The sequence below is a fragment of the Peromyscus maniculatus genome, chromosome 10 (assembly GCF_049852395.1).
Source record: "Peromyscus maniculatus bairdii isolate BWxNUB_F1_BW_parent chromosome 10, HU_Pman_BW_mat_3.1, whole genome shotgun sequence".
NCBI lineage: Eukaryota > Metazoa > Chordata > Mammalia > Rodentia > Cricetidae > Peromyscus > Peromyscus maniculatus.
In genome coordinates, this window is record NC_134861.1 from 4419460 (window position 1) to 4438147 (window position 18688).

At 50.0% G+C, this 18688-nt stretch overlaps 1 protein-coding gene across 11 annotated transcripts in view; it reads right to left on the bottom strand.

Annotated features, from left to right (window-relative positions):
* Positions 1-10234: 10234 nt before the first annotated feature.
* The window catches only part of Sh3bp2 (SH3 domain binding protein 2), a 37797-nt gene continuing 29343 nt past the window's right edge, over positions 10235-18688 (bottom strand). For 10 of the 11 annotated variants that reach the window (XM_006985558.3, XM_042285820.2, XM_016004002.3 and 7 more), the window contains 10 exons: positions 18326-18443; positions 17854-17924; positions 16805-16893; positions 16424-16492; positions 14053-14704; positions 13215-13323; positions 12920-12975; positions 12537-12618; positions 11978-12037; positions 10235-11429 (listed from right to left, as the gene is read on the bottom strand). In XM_006985558.3, the coding sequence (XP_006985620.1) occupies positions 11292-11429; positions 11978-12037; positions 12537-12618; positions 12920-12975; positions 13215-13323; positions 14053-14704; positions 16424-16492; positions 16805-16893; positions 17854-17924; positions 18326-18443 (1444 nt within the window). In that variant the 3' untranslated portion in view covers positions 10235-11291. The remainder of the gene's footprint in view (positions 11430-11977; positions 12038-12536; positions 12619-12919; positions 12976-13214; positions 13324-14052; positions 14705-16423; positions 16493-16804; positions 16894-17853; positions 17925-18325; positions 18444-18688) is intronic. The other variant, XM_042285818.2, reaches the window with a different exon arrangement.

The window sequence follows — 18688 nt, forward strand, 5'->3', positions numbered from 1 at the left end:
ACTACTACCATCCAATGTTTCCTATTCCATGTATATGTGTGCTATTAAGGATTCTCATGTCACAATGACAGAGGAAGAAAAGGAAGCTTGTCCTGGTGTGTTGGTGTAAGCGGAAACGAGTCCAGGACTGCTGTGCCCTCATTCAGCAGTTCCATTGAAAAAGATGACAGGAGGAGATGCCCCGGTAGGAAAGTTTCAAGTAGTGAGCGTGGCCATTCCCACCGTGTGGAAAGGAATGTGGTTTGGATTCTGAGGCCATAGTAAATGGCTTAGCTTTGGTCAGGAGCCTAGAAGTTAAAGGATGCATTGCTCTGAGGCTTGCGCATGGGCTTATGGGAGCTGGCACAAAGGATGAAGATCTTTGGGTTTTTTTTTTTTCTGTTTTTTATTTTTGTTTTGTTTGATTTGAGACAGGGTCTTACTATGTAGCCCTGGCTGTCCTGAGGAATTCACTCTGTAGACCACATTGGCCTCAAACTCACAGAGATCTGTCTGCCTTTGCCTCCAATTGCCAGACCACATGAAGATCTGTGTATTGCACATTGACTAGACAGCATCCACCACCAAGGCTCTGAACAAGCAGCGCTACAGCTCACCCAGCCGGCGTGAAAGAGCCCCATCCTTCACAGCGGCAGCAATCATGAAACGGTCTCAAGAGTCAAAGTAGCCCCGGAAGCAGGGTGAAGACGGCACAAGCCATGTGATTGTATGTGATTGTTTTTCCTACATGTATGTATGTGCACCACGTGTATGGCTGGTGCCTTTAGAGGTCAGAAGAAGGCATCAGATTCCCTGGAACTGGAGTTACACAGCTGTGAGCCACCATGTGGGGTTTGGGTACCAGCCTGGGTCCTCTTCAAGTACAACAAGTGCTTGTAACCTCCAAGCCGTCTCTCCAGCCCCAAAGATTTACTTTTTTATTATGTTTATTTGTGTGTGTGTGTGTGTGTGTGTGTGTGTGTGTGTGTGTGTGTGTGTTTGTATCCATTGGTGCCAGAGGAAGCACCAGAAGAGACTGGCAGGTCGTGTAGAGCTGGAGTTGAGGTAGTTGTGAGCCACTCGACATGGGTGCTGGAAAAAGAAGAACAGCAAGAGCTCCTAACTACAGAGCCATCTCTCCAACTCCCTGTGCACTCACTCCTTTTAACAGAGGCTGACCCAGCTATTGCTACTACCAGATTTCCAACCTATAAGCGTCAAAAACTATATCTGAACCCCTTGGCAAACCAACCAACCCTTGGGGACAAGGTGATTACACTGAGTCCTTCTGTCCTAGAAGACAAAGCTGAGCTGACAAGGATTACTGCATATTTGGGTGTGGGTTTGCCTTTTCTTCCTACAGTACTTTAGCAAGTGCTGTGACTCGAAAACTTACAAAATGGGGGCTAGAGAGATGCCTCAGCAGTTAAGAGATCATAATGCCCTTGCAGAAGATGAGAATTTGAGTCCTGGCAGCCATGGCAGACAGTTTAGAACTGCCTATGATCCGGCAACAGGATATCCCACACACTCCTCCAGAGTCCATGCTCACCTACACTCAAATATGCAGAAACCCACATGCAGATATACATATATACACATACTTTAAAAATCAAATAATTCTTGCTGAGTGTGGTGGCACATACCCTCAATCCCAGAACTCTGGAGGCAGAGGCAGGCTAGATCTCTCTGAGTTTAAGGCCATCCTGGTCTACATAGTGAGTTCCAGGCCAGCCAAGGCAACACAATGAGACTCTAACACAATGGCCAAAAAAAAAAATTTTTAATTATAATAAATCTTTGAAAGAATTTACAAAATGTCTGATTTGCTAAAATGGGATCATGACATACCTGCCTGTGTCACAGCTTTTATGCAAAGGAGTCATGGCTGTAGATTGGCACATGGCACTCACTGTCAATCACTGTTCCTGCCATATACTGCACCATCCAGAAGTCATTCTGCTGGTGTAATCCCAGCACTCAGGAGGCAGAGGCAGGCAGGTCTCTGAGTTCCAGGCTGGACTCCAGAGTGAGTTCTAGAGAGCCAAGAGCTACACAGAGAAACCCTGTCTCAAACTACCACCTCCCTCCAAAAAAGAAAAAGAATAACTGCATCAAGACTCAGATGAGGCCGGGCGGTGGTGGCGCACGCCTTTAATCCCAGCACTCGGGAGGCAGAGGCAGGCGGATCTTTGTGAGTTCGAGGCCAGCCTGGGCTACCAAGTGAGTTCCAGGAAAAGGCACAAAGCTACACAGAGAAACCCTGTCTTGAAAAACAAAACAAAACAAAAAAAAAAAAAAAAAAAAAAACAAAAAAAAAAAAAGAATAAGATTGTTATTATTAGGCCAGGCGGTGGTGGCGCACGCCTTTAATCCCAGCACTCGGGAGGCAGAGGCAGGCGGATCTCTGTGAGTTCGAGGCCAGCCTGGGCTACCAAGTGAGTTCCAGGAAAGGCGCAAAGCTACACAAGAGAAACCCTGTCTCGAAAAACCAAAAAAAAAAAAAAAAAAAAAAAAGACTCAGATGAGGCACTGACATGGAGACAGCATGCTTTTGTCCAGTAAGTAGTACACTCTGGACAAAAAAAAAAAAAACCAATTTATAAGTCTCTCTCCCCAGTAAACGTAATTCCCAGTGATCCACTTGAGAAGTTCTGCTCCATTAAGCTCCCTAGGTTTAGAGGTCCTTGTTACCAAAGAGGTCCTGTCTACTAGGGGACCCAGGAACGTTGAAACCGGCTACTACCAGTGTATATGTACATACAATAATTAATGTACATTTAAAAAATTTTCAGGGTCAGTTATTCCAGCCCATTTGGTTACTATTTCAGTGATTCAGTGATTCCTAATTTTCTTTTGTAATCTCTAGGAAGGAGAAAAGAACATTAACTCTAGAATTGGATAAGACTTTCTTTCTTTTTCTTTCTGAGACAAGGTTTCTCTGTAGCTTTGGAGCCTGTCCTGGAACTCACTCTGTAGTCCAGGCTGGCCTCCGAACTCACAGAGATCCTCCTGCCTCTGCCTCCCAAGTGCTGGGATCAAAGCATGTGCCACCACCACCCAGCACAGATAAGAGACTTTCTAACTAGAAGAAAGTGTGTGTGTGGGGGGGGGTGGAATAGAACATTTTTTTTAAAGTTGCTCAATCTAAAAGAATAGAAAAAGAACAACCAGGTGCAGTGGTGCACACCTGTAATCCCAGTCACGGGAAGGAGGATCACTAATAAGTTCAAAGCCAACTGCCTCGACAGTAAGTCACAGGCCAGCTTGGGTTACATAGCAAGACACTGTCTCTAAAACCAAAATCATGGGGCTAGAGAGATGGCTGTCAGTAAGAGGTTGACTACCCTGAGGGCTCGGGTTCGATTCTCAGCGTCTGTATGGTGGCTTGCTACCATTTGAAATCCAGTTCCAGTGGATCCAGTGCCCTCTTCTGGCTCTGTGAGCACCACACACACATGATACACAGACACACAAACAGGCAAAACATTCACACACATAAAATAAAATAAGCTATATTCTTTTTTTTTTTTTTTTTTTTTTTTTTTTTGGTTTTTTTCGAGACAGGGTTTCTCTGTGTAGCTTTGCGCCTTTCCTGGAGCTCACTTGGTAGCCCAGGCTGGCCTCGAACTCACAGAGATCCGCCTGGCTCTGCTTCCCGAGTGCTGGGATTAAAGGCGTGCGCCACCAACGCCCGGCCATATAAGCTATATTCTTAAAAATTGCCCTTCCTCCCCACTAAAAGAAAGAAGCTACACACATTTTGTAGGTGCCCATAGTCCCAACTATAGCTACTTGGGAGGCTGAGGCATGAGAATTTCTTTTTTGCTGTTTTGTTTTGGTTTGTTTTGGTTTGGTTTGTTTTGGTTTGTTTTGTTTTGGTTTGGTTTGGTTTGGTTGTTTGTTTGGTTTGTTTTGTTTTGGTTTGGTTTGGTTTGGTTTGGTTTGGTTTGGTTTGGTTTGGTTTTTTTTGAGACAGGGTTTATCTGTGTAACAGCCCTGGCTGTCCTGGAACTTGATTTGTAGCCTAGGTTGGCCTCAAACAGCATCTGCCTCCCAAGTGCTGGGATAAAAGGCATGTGCTAACATGGACCCCTAAGAATCTCTTGATCCCAAGAGTTCAAGAGGAGCTTGGACAACATGAAAGAAGACTGTGGGAAAGAAGGGTAAGAAAGGAAAACACAAGCCGGGAGGTGGTGGTTCTCATCTGTAATCCCAGCACTCGGAGGCAGAGGCAGGTGGAGATCTACAGAGAAAATTCCAGGACAGCCTGGGCTACACAGAAAAATCCTGTCTGGAAAAAGAAACTACCACCACCACCAACAACAAAATGAGCTGTGGGGTCAGGTACAGATGAATGAAGTCTTCCAGTTAAAAAGATGTGCTATGTCGGGTTGGAGAGATGACTCAGTGGTTTAAGAACTCTTGTTCTTGCAGAGGAGTTGGGCTCCCAGCACCCACCGGGTGGCTCACAATCCATAACTCCAGTTCCAGGGGATCCATCACCCTCCTGCAGCCTCCATAGGCATTGCGTACACATGATGCACTTAACATATATACACTCACAGACATAAAATAAAAACAATTTTTAAGACAAGATATAACTTTCTAATAAAAATAAAGAAAACATTTGACAATAAACAAAAAGAAATACAAAGTACCAACAGATCAAACTTAACAAACTGTAAGTAAAACCATAATGACAAAATTACAACATCTTATTTCCAAATCTTACAGACGACCCTAATGAACAGAGAGGTATTTATGACTCAGAAGACACAATATTATGAATTTTCACACTATGTCAATTTTCCCAGGCCAGTTCATAGCTGTAATGGATTCCAACCATAATAACAAAGAGTTGTTATTAGAACTGATGAGCTGGTTTAAAACTGTATATAGAGGCTAGCCATGGGGAACACACCTGTAAGCCCAGGAGTTGAGAGGCAAGAGCATCAGGAGTTCAAAGTCATCCTTAGACACACAAGTTTAAGGCCAGCCCAGGATGTAGGAGACCTTGTCAAAATAGCCAAAAATACCAAGAATGGTAATAATTAGTATGTAGACATGTGTGCAGTGACAAATATCTATATCCCTAATTACTTAGGAAGCTGAGGTGGGAGGATCATTTAAGCCCATGATTTTGATAAGAGCCTGGGTAACATATATAAGACCTTACTCTTCAAAAAAACATTTTTTTTTAAATAAACTGGGCATGGTGGTACATGCCTTTAATCCCAGCACTGAAGTAGCAGAGGCAGGCAGATCTGTGAGTCTAATGCCAGCCTGGAAGCAAATTCCAGAGGCTATCTCAAAATAAATAAGCAAACAATTTAACTAACTTAAATAAATTAGTCCTGGGGGAGGGGCCCATAAGGCCTCTCCCTCTCTGAGAATCTATGCAAAATTAATAGTGGGTAAAAGATTTTCTTCAGTGGTATAACCACTGCCCTATCAAATCAGAGAATATACTCAGGTCCTCAGGCTTGGTGGAAAGCATCCCACGGAGTCATCTCACTGGCCCTCAACTGTCATCAAAATAAAAACTGGGGGCCGGAAAGATGGCTTAATTGGTAAAGTATTTGCTATACATGCATGTGGGCCTAAGTTTAATTCCAAGAAGCCAGGCATGATGGTGTTCACTTATAATCCCAGAAATGGGGAGTGGAGAAGGCAGATCTGGCTAAGAATTGGGTTGGGGACTGGAGAGATGGCTCAGAGGTTAAGAACACTGGCAGCTCTTCCAGAGGTCCTGAGTTCAATTCCCAGCAACCACATGGTGGCTCACAACCATCTGTAATGAGATCTGGTGCCCTCTTCTGGGGTGTAGGAATATAAGCAGACAGAATATTGTATACATAATAAATAAATAAATCTTTTTTAAAAATTTAAAAAAAAAGAATTGGGTTGGAATGTAACCCAGCGGTAAAGTGCTGCACAAAGTTCTGGGCTTTACTCCAGGACAGAAAAACAAAGTAAAAAATGAAACAATAAAAATTAGTCCAGTTAGTCCAGAGAAGCCAGAGTTGGAGAAGATATTTACATCATGTCACAGATAATATCAAGACTATCAGTATCAGGGTGCAGTGATGCCCACCTTTAATCCTAGCTCTTGAGAGGCAGAGGTGGGTAGATCCAAGACTTGATCAAGTGAGACCTTTTCCCAAAAAAAGTGGAGAGGAGGGGGACAGAGAGATGGTTCAGTGGTTAAGGACACTAGTTGCTCTTACTGAAGACCTGGGTTCAGTTCCCAGCACCCACATGGAGGCTTACAACCACCCATAATTCCAGTTCCAGGGGATCCAATGTCCTCTTCTGACCTCTTCAGGCACACACATGGTGCACATACACTCACACAAAACACTTAAACACACTGGACAGAGGTGGCACACGCTTTTAATCCTAGCACTTGGGAAGGCAGAGGCAGGTGGATCTCTGTAAGTTCAAGGCCAGCCTGGTCTACAGAGCAAGTTCCAGGACAGCCAGGGCTACATAGAGAAACCCTGTCTCAAAAAAACCAACCAACCAACCAACCAACCAACAAAACACTCAAACACATAAAAAAAAAAAAAAAGTCTTTTAAAAAAGCCTAGTGATTAATAAGAAAAAGATGAGCAGCCTGTAAAAAATGGGCAAGATTTGCATAGGCACTTCACAGGCGTCAAGATTAGCGTGGCAGGGCTAGAGAGATGGCTCAGTGATTAGGAGCTCTTCCAGAAGACTCGGGCTCAATTCCCAGCTCTCATATGGCAGCTCAAGACTTTCTGTAACTCCAGTTCCCGGGGATCTGACACCCTCATACAGACACACATGCAAGAAAAACACCAATGCACATAAAATAAAATTAAATAAAATTTTAGAAGACTAGCATGGCTAATAAACATATGAACTTGTTCTCAACCTAATTACTAAATAACTAAATGTAAAATAAAAAAGTTTTATATCCCTAGACTGGCAAAAATAAAAGTCCTGGCAGCCCCAAGCACTGGCAAGGGTATAGAGCCAAAGGGTTCTCTCAGCAGCATTCTTGAAGGCAGTGAAAGACCCTCAAACACTAGAGAAATTATGTTTGTGTGCAACATGGACAAGATGGCTGCTAGCAGCACTGTCTGTAATTGTCCCAAAGTGGAAACTATCAGACATCCATCTACCGTGAAATGGCTCTGTGGCCAGTGATACAGTCATACAATGGCACTGTTTCAACAATGAACTTGAACAAAGTTAGCTATGCGTGGCAACATGAATAAATCTGATGATGAGCCAAGGGAGTTGGATGCCAAAGATTGCATCTGTATGATTCTGTTGCTACAAAACACAAAAACAGGAAAATACTGGGATGAGTGAATAACTGGGTGGTGAAGATTCTTCAGAAAAACAAGAACATGAGATTCACCAGAGCCAGGGCTGAGGAGGGGAGGGCCGTGACGAGGAGGGCCCGTGGCTGTTAGATACTCCTCCTTAGACACTGTAGAGACACCCTTCGAATTTGCCACACTGCACATTTATAATTTATTTACATTTCTGTGTGCTTTATTTCACAGGAAATGAAGAAGGAAAGGAGTTGCCTCAGCTCAGAGCAGCTCAGGGCATGTGAGGGATATAGCTCTCAGGCAGTGCAGGGGCAGCTGTCAGGAAGCTGAAGGTTCCTTTGGCACTCACAAAGGATGTGCAGAAGGATAGATGAGTCAGAGGTCTGCTCTACCTCTCCAGCCTCCTCCAGGGAGAGATAGGGAAGTACCTTGAGGGAACCACCACACACATATACTTTCACAGTGTGGGGTTGTGGTACTTCTAGGGGCCACTACCCTGTCTCCAAGGAAAGGTTTCCTCAAGGACTCCATAGCCAGGCATCTTGTCCAGGTGGAGGGAACAGAAGATGCAGGTAGATGCTTGTAGGGTGTGTGTAAGGGGTCCAGTGAGGATCAGATCTGTGATACCCTCCTTCTCCTTCTCCAGACATGTGGATTTGGTTCACATCCTAGATCTGCTCTGTAGGCCCTGGCACTGTCGAGGTTATTCCCTTCCAGGGCTTCCATCGCTCTGAAAAGCCCCTTCCCCATTAGGTCGATCTGGCCATCTGTACTGGGAATGAAGTTGCATCTTGGTTCCATCAATAGGGGACACTCACAGCAACATGGCCCAGAGTAGGAGCAACTGGTACTTCTATAAGTTTCTAGCTATGGGGCTGGGGCTCTATGTAGCTCAGTGGTAGAGCATTTGCCTAACATCAGCAAGAACCTGGGTTCCATCAGTGTAAACAGTAAATGAAAACCCTTTTAGACAAAAATCTAAGAAAGGAAGGAAGGAAGGAAGGAAGGAAGGAAGGAAAAGAAATCAATCAATCAATCAATCAATCAATCAATCAATCAATCAATCAATCCAGAGGGCAGAAAGGCTCTCCACACTCTCAGATCAAACACAGGAAACATACAACTGTGTTCCTCCCCAGGCCTTGACTCAGGGTTGCTTCCCATGATGCCTCCTTCCCTCAAGCCCCAAACAGAAGCCATCTCTGAATACATCATGACAGCAGGCAAGTCAGGGACCCTGCTCTGGGCTTCAGGTTCTCTATCAGTAGAAAGAAGAGTGTAAGGTCTGGCGGTGGTGGCACCTGCCTTTAATCCCAGCACTCAAGAGGCAGAGGCAGGTGGATCTCTCTCTGTAGCCTGGTCTACAGAGCTAGTTCCAGGATAGCCAAGGCTATACCAAGAAACCCTGTCTCAAAAAAAAAAAAAAAAAAAACAACCCCCCCCAAAAAAAAATAAAAGGAAAGGAAGGAAGGTGGTGTGAATTTGTCCCTAGGGCTGGACCTGAAGCTCCTGTTGCCCACCCCCAAACCCTGCCTCACACACTGGGAACCAGAAGGCAAAGCAATTTCTTCCCCCAGAGCTATGGCTCCTGGGGTGGGTGAGGGCACCTTCAGAGCTCTGGGGGTAAATAGAGCTGACCAGACTCCCATAATTAGTGGTGGCTAAGAGGAGTGTCAGGGAGCCATGAGGAGTCACGGTTTTGACACAGAGCACTAAAGCAGTGACGGATCCACATGACAGAAGCGAAGCTGGGGCTTGAACTCAGGCTTCTCTGAGCCCCAGTTCTCTCACTTAAAAGTGGGTCTACTTTTCCGGCTCAGCATCACAAGTGCTGGAAGTGTTCAATACATGGTGACCACCACATTATGAATCCCTCTTTGACGCTGTAGGACCATGGCCAGGACTCCCATCACGCTCTGGACACAATCTTGCAAATGAGGCCCTGGACTTGGGGCAGTTCAAAGAGGTGGTCAGCTGCGCCAGCTGGTCCAGAGTCCCAAGAGATAAGACAAGGCTGTACGAAAACCCTAGGTGGGCCTTGAATGTCCACAGACCTCAACTGTTTAGTCAGCCTAAAGGACCCATCACATGCCTCTGAGCCAAAGAACCCCCAAATCCTCCAGCCCAGGGCTTGAAAGGCATGTTAGCCACTGAGCTGGTCCCCAAAACAGTGCACTGAGCTGCAGTGCACACCCAGCAGATTCCTAGACACAGGATCCAAACCTATTCTCCAGTTCTGTTTTACATTTTACAGAAATGGATGCTGTGGTTGTAGTATACATGGCTCCAGCCCCTGACTGAGTTTAGGACAAAAGGCAGGGAGAAAATGCCTGGTCCTCTACGATTGTTCCATGTGCCCTAAACTTGACCATGGCATCCTGATCCTTCTCCTCTGGCAGGCTGAAAGGAAACATCTGTCAAGATGGATGGACTCCGGTTCCTGGAAGCAGATGGCCACTGGAATCCAGTGTCTGCCATTCACTGCACCCCAAGATGCTCTGGGGCCAAAGCCTCCTACTTCCACGAATTTGACTCACTTAGTCAACTACACACCTCCAAACTACAACAGGAGTTTGGGGTTCCAAACAAAAGTCTTTCTCATTAGACAGCAGTCCCTGGCTACTGGGCACAAGTACAGTCCTTGATCTGGGTCCTATGCAAAAATCTTCTCCACTAGGGCTAGTGAGATGGCTCAGCAGTAAATAGCTCTGGCTGCTCTTCCAGAGGACCCAGGTTCAATTCCCAGTATCCTTGTAGCAGCTCACAACCATTCATAACTCTAGTTCTAGATCTGACATCCTCTTCTGATCCCCCCAGGGGAACCAGGCACACACACAATATACACATACATGTAGGCAAAACACTCATACACATAAAAAAATAAAATAAAGATTAAACTCTTCTTCTCCAACATAAAGTACAATGAAGGCCAGATGATGCCAAGGTCTTTGCCAGCCCTGACCTCCAGATGCATTTATTTTCACAAAAAAGTCCAATCTAAATGGCTGTACAAAGGGTGTAGCCTGGCAGAATTTCATGAGGGGACCAATTGGGACCACCCCGACTGCTTGGGCACCTGGATGTGACTATCCCCACCCATCCTTGTCCCATCCAGACCCCACTCTCCCCCCTTCACTCTAGCCAGCACTTCCTGTATGAAGTCTTCCCAGACCCTCCCACTGGATTCCAAGCTCCTGGCTCCTTCATGCACAGCTTCCCAGAACACTGCGCCATCACCAGCACCTCCTACCCACTGACCTGCTCTAGACTAAGCTCTGCCAAGCCGGACTAGGGGCTGCTCACAGCCTACAACCAGCTCCAGCACCAGGCCAGTCACCAGGAGGCACTCAGTAACTGCTACCTGGCTGGGGCTTTGAAGTTCGCAGCCAACACTGTTCCAGAGGGATCCTCATCTATTATTTAGCTATGTCCCCCAGTCAGTTCACTTAGCAGCCTGCGCCCTAGAAGACTGAAGACACCCATCAGGGCCGCTGTCAGTAGCTCTTTACCTGGACATCGGTGATGCTCAGAAGAGCCTGCTCTTCCCTCAGTGCCAATCAAACCCTGGCCATTGAGACAAGTCATCTCTGATTTATTAAGAGGCGATGGTCCCTCCTTGAACCTGTGTCTTAGCATTCCTATGGGTCCTAGGACCAGCCTTCGGTCCCATACAACTACCCCAGCCTTGCCTGGTCCCAGCCCCCACTACAGGGTGGGTATGCTATGGGGACCGGATTTTGTGTTGTCGAAGCCCAGGCAGCGCTTAGTCGTCGGCCCTGGATTCTTGAGAGGTGTGACATGGAGGGGCTGGATGGGCCACATCAGCCAGCCAGTCCTCCAGGAGCCTGGGACCCAGCCTGTCCACTGAGGCCGGGAGTCTTGTTGATGAGGTCTGGTGTCAAGCCCATTCCTGCTCATCTTCCCATGCAAGCCGGTCTCCATCTGCGTGGCAGGGCTGTGGCCCCATGGCTGCTTCCACCCAAGAGCTGTGTAGAACGGATGTCACCTGGGCCCAGTGTAGCCGTATGGGTGCCGCAGCAACAGGCTTTGGTGGCTGGGCAGCACATGAGTGTGGTAGTGCTCCACCATGCTGCCCACACTTGTAAACAGAACCTCACCTTCCAGGTAGAACTTAGAGTCCTGCAGAAGGGCAGAAGATATCAGGTTTAGCAGGGCCTGACAAGCCCATTGCCTCAAACCTACCTCCCCCTCCCTCCCCCCATGTTCTCGAAGGGGAAGGTCAGCAGTAACAATGGCCCTGATAGTCAGGCTTGCTCCCAGCTGTCCACATCCCTCCCCTCCCTGTCTGCCCACAACACGACTGTGTTCCCAAGCTCTCCAGTCAGTTTTCTTGCATTAACCCCCAGGGTCCAATGTGAAACCTGCTCTCAGGGCACGGTCTGTGACTAAAACCAAGGGCCAAGGAGAGCTGCCCAACACTTCTAGAGTATGCTAAGGATAAAGTAAGGTGGGGGGGGAGGGAGGCTGAGGCCATGCAGAAGAGACAGAGGGCAAAGGACAGGGCAGGGCTGATGCCATGCAGGTACCAGTCCAGCTCCCTCTGCCGCGTCCTGTAAGGGGGACTCGCTTGGCTTTTGCTAAGCCTGGAGGCCAGTGTCCCCACCCCACCCTCAGAGCGGGGGGGGGAGCGGGGGGGGGGGCGGGGGGGGGGCGGGCCAGTCCCTCACCTTCTCAAAGATGCGATAGTTCCTCACTTTGTTCGAGGATTCATCCCACACGACCAAGACCTACAGGGAAGGAGATATGGAGCAGAAGGCTTAGCGGAGGCTGCAAGGACTGGCCAACGCCTAAGAGGACAGCAACAGCTCAAGGGACAGAGGCTGTAGCCCTTGGGGGTCATGTGAGTCAGAGACCAGCGGCCGTCACCTGCACAGACAGCCCCTCCCCCCGGGGGTCCCTCTGCCCTTACAGAGCCCCTGGTGAGACCTAAGTAGCTGGAACCATCTCTTACATGAGTGAGGTGGGTGAGGTATCACGTTAACACTTGGACACTCAACCTCTTGCTAGTTCTCCTACCCTACATGGCCTCTGCACAAACCCCGTCCTAACCCACACTCTACGGCTACAGTGGAAGGCAGCCATCGTCACCCCCAATTTGTAGAAATCATTTTGGGAACAGAGAGAGGGTGCTGCTGGGCAAGGATCCCAAAGAAAGAATTCGGTTGAGGTGCCAACTAAGAAGAGAGCGGGCTCTGGCGGCAGAGTTGTCCTGGCAGAGCAGCCTACCTTCCCTGACTTGGTGGAGGAGTTCCGGATGCAATACAGCCCATCCTGAGGCTCTCCACGGGGATTCGTAGCTTTGAACAACCTAAAGTAAAACAGCCATGTTGGTGGGTGGACCTCCTAGACAGCCAGCTTTCATAAGTACCTTCTAGTGCCCCCCTCTACTACGCGGCTTTGGGTCCACTCTTGGTTTCAGGTTGTAATAGAGGATTTAAGCAGAGGGGCTTATGAAAATAACAACAACAGCAACCCATTCAGACCCTCTGCTATCACGTGGCTCGGGCCACGTGCTTGAGCTTGGGCTTGCCCAACACCAAAGTGAGCAAGGGGGACAAGGGACCTCACACTGTCACAGCAAGGACAAGAAGCACTGTGTGCGCACTAACCTTTCTACCTCGCAGGATTCTGTGGTGTTGACAAACACGGAATTAGGCAGCGGCACCTGAAAGAGGTCAACAGGGGTCACTGTCAAAGCGTGGGTGAACCCTCCAAATATCACTGCTCCCCCAAATGGCTGCCTCCTGCATCAGGATACAGTACTCTGCATGGCATCACCTCCCTCAAATCTCGAGTTATGGAGCCCCTTGTTCAGGATAGCCAGCGAGGGCCCCTGGCCTACAGCTCTCCCATGTCTGCCCACGTGCTGACTGCGTGGGACCTGGACCCTCCACTCCGTCTTGCCTTCTCATAGTCCTCATCTGAGTCCTCCTCGCCAGGGTCAGCCCGTGAGGGCTGTCGGGCCTTTTCAAAGGAGAAGCTCCTGAAACTCTGTCCATCAGGGGGGGATCGCCTGGAGCAATAAGGAGGAAGACAAGAATATGATCACCCTCAGACACAGATAGGGCACTCCTTCCTCCCCTCCACACATGTTCCCACTTAGCATCAACATCTTGGTGCCAGCCTTCTCTGGCCCTGTGGCTGTAACTGCTCAGGACAGCGGAGCTCTGAGACGCGTGCTCACTGTCCAAAGGAGGCAGGAGTTATCACAGGTCTGAAAACGCCCAACTAGGAAATTAACCGCCATTAATACAGGTGAGCACCTGAGCTCAGGTGTTCTCACACAGTGGACAAGTGTCCTGGGCACTGCCAGGGCCCAGGATCTACTATTGATTGTCTTTGGGACTCCGGCAAAGTCACAGTTCTCTCAAAGCCATGAGGGGGTAAAGAGATGGAAAGAGGCAGAACAGTGCAATGTGACCCCAAGAGACACCTATGGTAACAGTCCGGTCCACTGCACAGGCAGCAGGTGGTCCTCTTGAGCCTAATCTTCAGGCCTTTGGGGAGAATTAACGGAAGTCATACATGGCCTGAGACATAAACCCACATCACGATGGGCAAGGGTGGACTTCACCTGTACCCCTGGATCAGCCAGGAGTAGGGGAGACTGGGGTGGTGAGGAGAACCTTCCCTCCTGTTCCTGATGCTTCCCCTCAGAATGTAAGGGGTACTGGATAGAGAATAGACTGGGTTGAGGGGACCTACTGGCTGGCAGGCAGAGGCACTACCCAGCCAGACTCACTGGAGGTTGGGGAGAGGTGTCTTTTCTGGTCTAGGCAGCACGGCAGGCCGAACTGTAGCCTCAGGGATGGGCATCTTCGGCACAGGAGGCCTGGGGGCCACGGGGGGCACAAAGAGTCCAGGCTTGGCTGCCTCCCTCGGGGAGGCCTCTTCAGTTATCTTCAGGAACTTGGGCTTATTGGCAGGCACGGGCGGGGGCTCAGACGTGGGCGGCCCTCGGGAAGACAGGTGGAAGGACTTGAGTTTGTCACAGTTCCTTGAGGTGGCAACAGCCATGGCGGCAGAGCTGGAGACAGAGCTAGTCCCATGGCCAGGGGTCCAGGGTTCCGGGCTGGGGTTCACGCTGTCTCGGAAGCAAGGTTTCCGGAGGCTGGGCACGGTGGGTGCATTGCCCAATGGAGGGTCACTCATCCTCCGAGGGGTAGCAGGCACCCTGAGGCCAGGCTCTATTCGCCTCAAGCCCAATGGGTCCTTCTTAGCATCCTCAAGGGCAGGGCCAGCATCCGGAAGGCTTCGCTTAGGGGGTGGGGGTGGAAGTAAGGGGCTTGGGCTTTTGGAGGTGAAGGAGTGGGCACGGGGCAAGTCAGAGAAGGCTGGCTTCCGAGGTACGGGCACAGGGGGTGGTGGGTAGGCTGGTGGATGTGTCAGGGAATCTGCAGAACATATACACACACACACACAAAAAAAAGCAAGTTGGCATCACATAGAGGCTGGACCACCACAACCCTGTACTAGCAACAGGCAGCAGGAGCCAACCAGGAATGCACCCCTCATGGCCCTACCTTCAGGCGGCCAGCAGCAGCTGATTCCATATGCATCCTTCATGGTCCCACCCCTGCCCCACCTAATGGCCAATATCTAGCCCTCCACCCTGGGTCCAGACCACCAGTGCTACCTGGCCCTTTCCACCCATGCCCCTGAAGGCAATCCAGACAGAGTTCCTACAGCCTCAATGTCACATGCAGAGCTATCAAGGCTCCCACAGGGTAAAGTGAGCTGAATGGGGATTCTCAGGCCTTCACCTGAGCAAGGGGAAGGGTGAATTCTGGACGAAGAGGTGAGCAGGAAGGGTCAGAACCACTGGCATGAAGTTGAAAGCCTGTGTTTATAACAAGCTAAAGGCACTGTGTGACATCTAGCCCAGATGTCATATGGGCCATCAGAAGAGCAGACCCAGGATGAGTGGGAATGATAGGAGTGAGGCCTGAGGACCAGATACCCCTCAGTCACAAGGAGGGGTGGAGGGGTGGAGGGGTGTCCCTCAAGAGGTAAACACAGGAGACAGAAGAGCAAGAAGGGCCAGAGCGCCAGGCACGTGGGGGCACGAGGCCAGTGATGAGCAGGGAGGTCTAGAGAGGAGGGAGAGTGAGTGTCGGAGTGTTCAGTGGAGGCTGCAGGGACTCTGCGTGTGTCTATCTACACTCAAGGCCGAGACTCTTCACTCTCCCACTCTTTGGTGGTCAAGTTGAGGCCTGAGGTAAGAAGTTGTGGGAATAGGAAATAAAAGGCATGGTCGGGTACCTGAAGGAGTATCACTAGAGTGGACCCCAGAGAAGGGAGTAAGGTCCAGTGCCTACAACCAGGAGGAGGAAGGCGAAAGGAGAGCATGGGGAAGCAAAGGTCAAGGCACCAGAGGACGGGAACAGAAGGTGGACAATCACTCCCAAGACATAATGATGGACAAGACAAAGCTGGAGTGTTCTGAGAGGAGGAAGCGTGGAAAGTACAAGGAATAAAGACGTAAGGGTCGGAGGGCAGGACAGAGACATGCCCTTCCTACCCAGGCCTGGACTTCCCTATCACTCACACATGACTGTCCGTACACTCATCTGCCCCAGGACTGCTTCAGGTGGTGCGGTGGACACTGAGGCCACAGCAGTCAGCCTGCTCTATAGCTATGGTCCACAGAGAACTTGTTGCCATGGCAATGGGCCTGCCTTAGACCAACCCCCTTCTCCATGTCCCTTTATTTTCAATCTCAGCCTCCAGGATCACCCACAGCTTCACCTGACTCCCCATCCACACAGTTAATCAGGGCAGTGGCAGGTGTGGACAAGCAAAGCCAATTGTCCCTGAACTCTGAATACCTGGGTCACAGAAAGGAAACAGAGACCACCCAAAGCAAGACCCACAGCCTTCTAGGCATGATGTATAAGACTTTAATTCCGTTCTCAGGAGGCAGAGACAGGCAGATCTCTGAGTGTGAAGTCAGTCTGGTCAGGAGAGATTCAGGACAGCCAGGGCTACAGAGAGACCCTGTCTCAAACACCAACCAAACAGAAAGATCCACCAGTGTAAGAGAGGCTCCGTTCTTAGTTCCAGTCCCCAGTCTCGACCCACCAGAGACCCCCAGACCCAGCTACCCTACCTACCCTCAAGCTTCATGGGCCCTGGGGAGTCAGGTTCCAAGTACGAGTCATCCTCATCTTCATGTTCATAGTCTACACGTAGTGAATGGAAGATGAGACACAACATAGCCCAGGTCCGTTGCATGCAGAACAAGATGGCATGGCCCACAGTGCTCCATTCATGAGAGCAGGGCACTCAGGAGGCACGGGGTTGAGGACGAGGAGGAGGTAGCATTTGAAAACCTGAACTCACACTGCTGGAGGTCAGAGGCAGAGAAGCCACCTCACTCTGCCAGGGGACAGGGCAGGGAGCAACACTAAACCATGCATGTCTTTCCTCCCAGGCAGCCCGAGTGGGTTCACTGTCAGCAGTCAAGTGGCTACATGGTGCAGAGATGGCCTTACCTTCATTGTCTGTGGGGTATGGAGAGAGGCTGATATCTATAGGTCGCTCAACCGCACCGTAGAAGCTGTCCGTGTCTGAGCTAGAGTCACTGAAACCCAGAGCAGGGAACAGGTAATGAGCACTAGACTAGTGGTCTCCTTGCACTCACATGTAGTGAGTGACCTGTGCACACACACACCCCCAACAGACACCACAGATGTTGACATCCACTTGGGGACCCATGGGCACGTACAGATGTGAACACATACAGATACAAGGACAACCCCTCACACACCTCATATAGACAAAAGAACACAAATGTCATATGGAAAGGCATTTGGTATATACATGTGGTTCAAGGACAGACATAGGGACTGGAGGGTTGGGACCACCTGTGGGTGCCACCTTCCTGCCTCACCGTGGTTTTTGCAACCCTGACTGGCCAGATGCCTCAGAGCTGGGTCCACATGTCCACCTCCTGTCCAGGGAGGCTCAGTCAACCCTGGGCTGAGATGTTACAAGATGCCAGGTTAGACCGATGGCCAGGAGCTCTGGATTCAGTCCAGAACCTCAGGGCAGCCTTGGGGGTGCCCAACCCTCTCTGGATCACAGTTTCACTGACTATGATAGGGCCGGTGTATGTCCCCTCGAGAGTCCCCGTTGTTTGCCGGGCCATCTCACAGGTGAGGAGGCAGAGACCAGGACTGACTGAGCTCCCAAGGGACAGAGTGGACACAGGGAGTTGGGAATCCAAATCTCTGAGCTGGAAATGCTGGGCCTCCATAGTAGTGGTGGTGGGGAGCACGTATAAGCCCCAAATAGGAGTTACAAATAAGTACAACAGAGTGGGAAAGACAGCTAGAGACTGACAAGAACAGAGACGGCGCATGCGCACCATGCACACACTATGTCAGCAGCATGTACTTCCACACACATGAAGCTTGCCTGGCACCTCCACAAAAGCCTTCATGGAAGTGATTATAGGCCAAGCCCCCAGGGACTGGAAGGGAGTCCTAGGAGCCAAGAAGCCCTAGATCCTATCGCCCACCCATCACATCCCTTGGTGTACCTGGTTTCTAGAGGTAGCTCCTTCTTCTCATGGAAGTGGCCGATTTCCTTGCGTAGCAAGGCCATCCAGCTCTGTGGGTCAGGAGCAGCCACAGTAAGAATGATGCTGCCCAGAATGGGGTCCCACTGCACCCTCCTCCCACCACCTTCTAGCCCCTGTGCAATAACCACCAAGGTCCAGGGAGAGGAGCCTAGCTAGGTCCAGCCTAGACTGTGTGGCTCAGAGATGAAATCACCCTCCTGGGGCTGCAAGTTGCCTCTCAGCCCTTCTGGGGCTCTACCCTGCTGGCACATTCTCATGGTGTGTACAGGCACCAGGCTGTGGGCCTAAGCCACCTGGCTACCCATACACCAACCAAGCCTTTCTCCTCCGGGTCCTAGCCTAGAGGTGATGGGAGGCCAGATCCTGGTGACCAGTGTGCCACTTCAGGCAGGTCCTGCCAGGCTCCTGAGGCCCTGCTACACTCGGTCACCTTGCGCTCATCCTCAGAGGAGGCTGAGAAGAACCACGTGCGATGCTTCTTGCTGATGTGAATGATCTTGAATGGGAAGACGTTGTTGGATGTCGTCTCCTCCGCTGCCCGCATCACTCTGAGGGCACAATGCCAAAAGTCACCAGATTGTCCACTCTCAAGAAACGGGCTCATCAACCCCACCCCTGAATTGATTTCAGCACTCAGCATCATGCCCTGGAGAATATGGGCAAATCTAGACAGTCCCTGCCTGCTCATGCTCTCAGTAAAATATCTAGATGTAGCCGGGTGGTGGTGGTGGTGGTGGTGGCGGCGGCGGCGGCGGCGGCGGCGGCGGCGGCGGCGGCGGCGGCACACGCCTTT